We start from the raw sequence: 4,060 nt of genomic DNA, 5'->3' as shown, positions 1-4,060 counted from the left end.
TCACTTGTCTGAAATGGTATAGGGTCTCCTCTCTGAGCAGGAGGTTGGACTAGAAGACCTCCAAGGTCCCTTCCCACTCTGTTATTCTGTTCTGATTCCAGAGACTGTCATATCAAAAGTGTGTTTAGTGGTGAAGATGTTGGATCAGGAGTGGGGAGACATGGGTCCCATCCACAGACATTTGTGTGTGCTTTTTGGGCCAGTCCCTCCCTCTCTCAGCCCAGTCAATCACCAAGCGTCTGAATTTTGATCAGGTGATCACGGGGATGCTGCAACAGTCATAAATGTGAATAACAACAAGAACAACAACAAAGTTGGAAGGCAACTTGGAGGTCATCTAGTCCAACCCCCTGCTCAGGCAGGAAACCCAACACCATTTCAGACAAATGGCTGTCCAGTCTCTTCTTGAAAACCTCCAGTGTTGGAGCATTCACAACTTCTGGAGGCAGGTTGTTCCACTGGTTAAATTGTCTTCACTGTCAGGAAATTCCTCTATATAGTTCCAGGTTGCTTCTCTCTTTGATGAGTTTCCATCCGTTGCTTCTTGTCCTGCCTTCAGGGGCTTTGGAGAATAGCTTGACGGTCCTATGTCGCTTTTTTCAGTGCCGTTGCAACTACGAATGGTCACTAAATGAATGTCACTAAATGAAGTCGAGGCCTACCTCTCTACCTGTGGACTGGGCTGGAAGAAAGTGGCTCAAAAACATCCAGTCAAATGTTTGGACCAAACATTTGGTATGCAAACGGACCAAATGTTAATTAATGTTAATTAATAAGATTCTGAATTGTGCTGAAATGGATAAACTAACTTATATGTTAAAACAGAAACAAGAATCTATGTATTACACCAACTGGGAACGATGGTATGATTGGTTAAAAAATAGAACAAACCTAGAATAGTTAATATGACACTTCATAGTAATCTTTATGATAATATTTAATAGTCGAAATAGACAACGTTAAATAAGATTTAAGATTTACCGGGATGTAATTATGTACAATTGCACAGGGGATTTCATTCCCCAGTTAGTTTATATGCATGTTTGTTAAGCGTTTGTTTGTCCTTCTCCTTTTCTTTTTTAATTTGAAATGTATATACTTAGTGTGTATGTGTTTGTAAATATTTAAAATAAATGTAAATAAAAAAAACATCCAGTCATCCTCTATGGCTGGAGAGAACCTCAAAGGTGTCTGACCTTCCCCACTGCCCCACCAAGGACCTGGGTGTCTGACCTTCCCCGCTGCCCCACCAAGGACCTGGGTTCGAGAGGGAGGCACCAGCCCAGAGGCCTCAAGGACCACAGCCTGGCTCTCTCTCTGCCCTGGCTTGGCCCCACCTCTTCAGAGCTGCCTTGCCGCTGGGCTCTCAAAAGAGAATGAAATGGGAGGAAGATGTAGGTGCTGAACAAAATGAATAAATCCATTTTGAAACTCTAGATCTAAATTGCCATTCTTTTTCCTTTGGACAAATGCCTGCAGGGAATGAAGGTTACGGCCTGTCTCCGGAGACAACAATGTTGTGCCACAGGATGTTGACCATCTCTCCCGGAAGAGATCTGGAATTTGGGGTAGAGTCCTTAAACGTCTCAGTGGCAGCCGGTAAGAGGATTTGCCTTCTCTCTATATGCGCCTTCTCACGCTGCGTTGTGTGTTTGGCTTCTCAGAGGGGGAAAAAAAAGAGTTTGGAAATAGCTAACGTGTTTTCATATTTCCCTTCCTTCCTTCCCTCCCTCCCTCTTTATCTACTTCTTTCCTTCTCGCTATCCACTTTCCTTCTTTCCTCCCTCCCTCTCCCTTCTTGCCCTCTTCCTACTTTCCTTCTCTCCTCTTTCCTTCTTCCATTCCTCCCTCCCCTTTTTTATCCACCTTCCTTCCTTCTCTCTATCCACCTTCCTTCCTTCCTTCCTTCCTTCCTTCCCTCCCATTTTTTCTATCTTTCTTCCTTCCTTCCTTCCTTCCTTCCTTCCTTCCTTCCTTCCTTCCTTCCTTCCCTCCCTCCCATTTTTTCTATCTTCCTTCCTTCCTTCCTTCCTTCCTTCCTTCCTTCCTTCCTTCCTTCCTTTTTCTATTCTCCCTCCCTCTTTGTTTCCTTCTCTCAATCCATCTTCCTTCTTTCCTCCCTCCCTTCGTTCCCTCTACCTTCCCTTCTCTCCTCCTTCCTACCTTCCTTCCCTCCTTCTCTTTATCCACCTCTCCCCACATTTTTTTCTATCCATCTATTCCTTCTCCCTATCCCTCCCATTTTTTCCTATACACCTTCTTGTCCTTCTCTCTCTTTCCACCTTCCCTCTCTTCTTTCTCTTTGTCTACCTTCTTCTCTCTACCTCCCTCCCTCCCTCCCTTCTTTCTTTTTTTCCTTCCACCCCCTCCCTCTTTTTTTTTTAAAAAAAAAACCAACTCTTTTCAGGCATTCTTTTGCATGCCATATGCAACCAGAGAAATAAGCACCCCAAAATTACTGCACCCGAAGGAGTAGGAGCAGACTCTACGGCCGTAAAAGACTGCAACCCAGAAAATCAGCCAGCAAATATCCTGGCATAGAATGAATTTCTGACAGCTGAAGAACTCTGCAGCTTAAGAGAGGAACACCTAAAACGGAGGCAGCCAGACCACTCCCATTTTGTGTGTGTGTGTGTGCTTCATCTGCACTTTTGAATTTTAGCGGTGCCCAGAATCCTCTTTTGCAAAGTTTCTTTTTTTTTTTAAGTTATAAATTGATTTGCATTTTAATGAGTGAAATAAGTATTTTTTTTTACTTTATTAAATTTATTATTTAAAACATTGGACACGGTACGAACGGACTGACATACCTTCTTGTCTACAATATTCATATATGCATATGTACACATAAAATACACTTAAGATACAAATCAATTATATATAATACAACACTTAGAACAATCAACCCATCTATAAATTCTAATAGAGACCTTCCTTTTGTTCCCGCCAAAGATAAAATTTATTCCAAATTTTGTAGTAACCTGATTGTAGTAACCTCTTTTGCAAAGTTTCAAGAGCGTCTTGTCCTGCCTGAAAACAATAAACACCTTCCCGCTATCCTAATGCCTAAAGTTTTGTCAAAGTAATCCACCCATTCTTAGAAAAACCTCATTTGCCAGGTCAGAAAGAAGTCACCGCTTCCTAGTTTTTATAGCTCCGATCCTTTTGCAGGTCCGAAATTCAGAACGAAAACCGCTGGACGAAAGTCGGGAGGAAGTTTTGTTTTGGGGCTGCAAACTCTCCTACACTGAAAAGCAGTCATTTAACCCTCTGGTTGTTTTTCATCTTTTAAAAATTTGTAATCCGTAACCTCCCGGAGCGGATGGCATTTTTAAAACCTGGATTAAAAAAAATATCCAGCCTCTCCGTTTGTTCCTAGATTTTTTTTTGGGGGGGGGGGGACAGGATGATTGGAAGGACTTGCGATGCGTCCACTAGATGGTGGTGTGGTTGCGTGTTCATAAATTTCAGGAGAAAAAGGTGGAATCAGTTGTCGCAAGGCCTCGGAGCATTAATTCTCGTTGGCATGATGAAAATAAAGCCCATTTCTTTCTCTGTGGTGTCCTGGTCTGACTTTATATATTCCCTATGCACCCCATTACAAGCCAGTCCTATTGGGGGGGGAAAACCCCAAAAGAAAACTATATTTTGCAATTAAAAGTTGCATCTTGCGCTGGTCCTTAGCAATGATTTCCAGTTAATAATGATGATGATGACAAAAAAAGTCTGGATAGTGGACGTGGCAGTGCCTGGAGAGAGCAGAATAGACGAGAAAGAACTGGAGAAGATAACAAAATACAAAGACCTACAAATAGAAATAGAAAGACTGTGGCAAAGGCAAGCAAGGGTGGCACCAATAGTAATAGGCGCCTTGGGTGCAATCCCAAAATAATTGAGCATCGCTTGAACACCATCATCGGCATTGACAAATTCACTATTAGTCAATTGCAAAAGGCGCCCTTACTAGGAACTGCTTCCATCCTACGACAATATCTATAATACCATCAAACATCCACATCTGCCTATCCCAGGTCCTTGGTAAGGACTCGATAGCTAGACA

At 42.5% G+C, this 4,060-nt stretch overlaps 1 protein-coding gene across 1 annotated transcript in view; it reads left to right on the top strand.

Annotated features, from left to right (window-relative positions):
• The window catches only part of MRM1 (mitochondrial rRNA methyltransferase 1), a 12,406-nt gene extending 8,861 nt beyond the window's left edge, over nucleotides 1–3,545 (top strand). Inside the window, exons 5-6 of the mRNA XM_083359767.1 lie at nucleotides 1,480–1,599; nucleotides 2,408–3,545. Of these exons, the coding sequence (XP_083215893.1) occupies nucleotides 1,480–1,599; nucleotides 2,408–2,541 (254 nt within the window). The 3' untranslated portion in view covers nucleotides 2,542–3,545. The remainder of the gene's footprint in view (nucleotides 1–1,479; nucleotides 1,600–2,407) is intronic.
• The last annotated feature ends 515 nt before the right edge of the window (nucleotides 3,546–4,060 follow it).

The sequence above is a fragment of the Vipera ursinii genome (genome assembly GCF_947247035.1).
Source record: "Vipera ursinii genome assembly, chromosome: 1".
NCBI classification, from domain to species: Eukaryota; Metazoa; Chordata; class Lepidosauria; order Squamata; family Viperidae; genus Vipera; species Vipera ursinii.
This window is presented reverse-complemented; position numbering and strand designations above follow the sequence as displayed.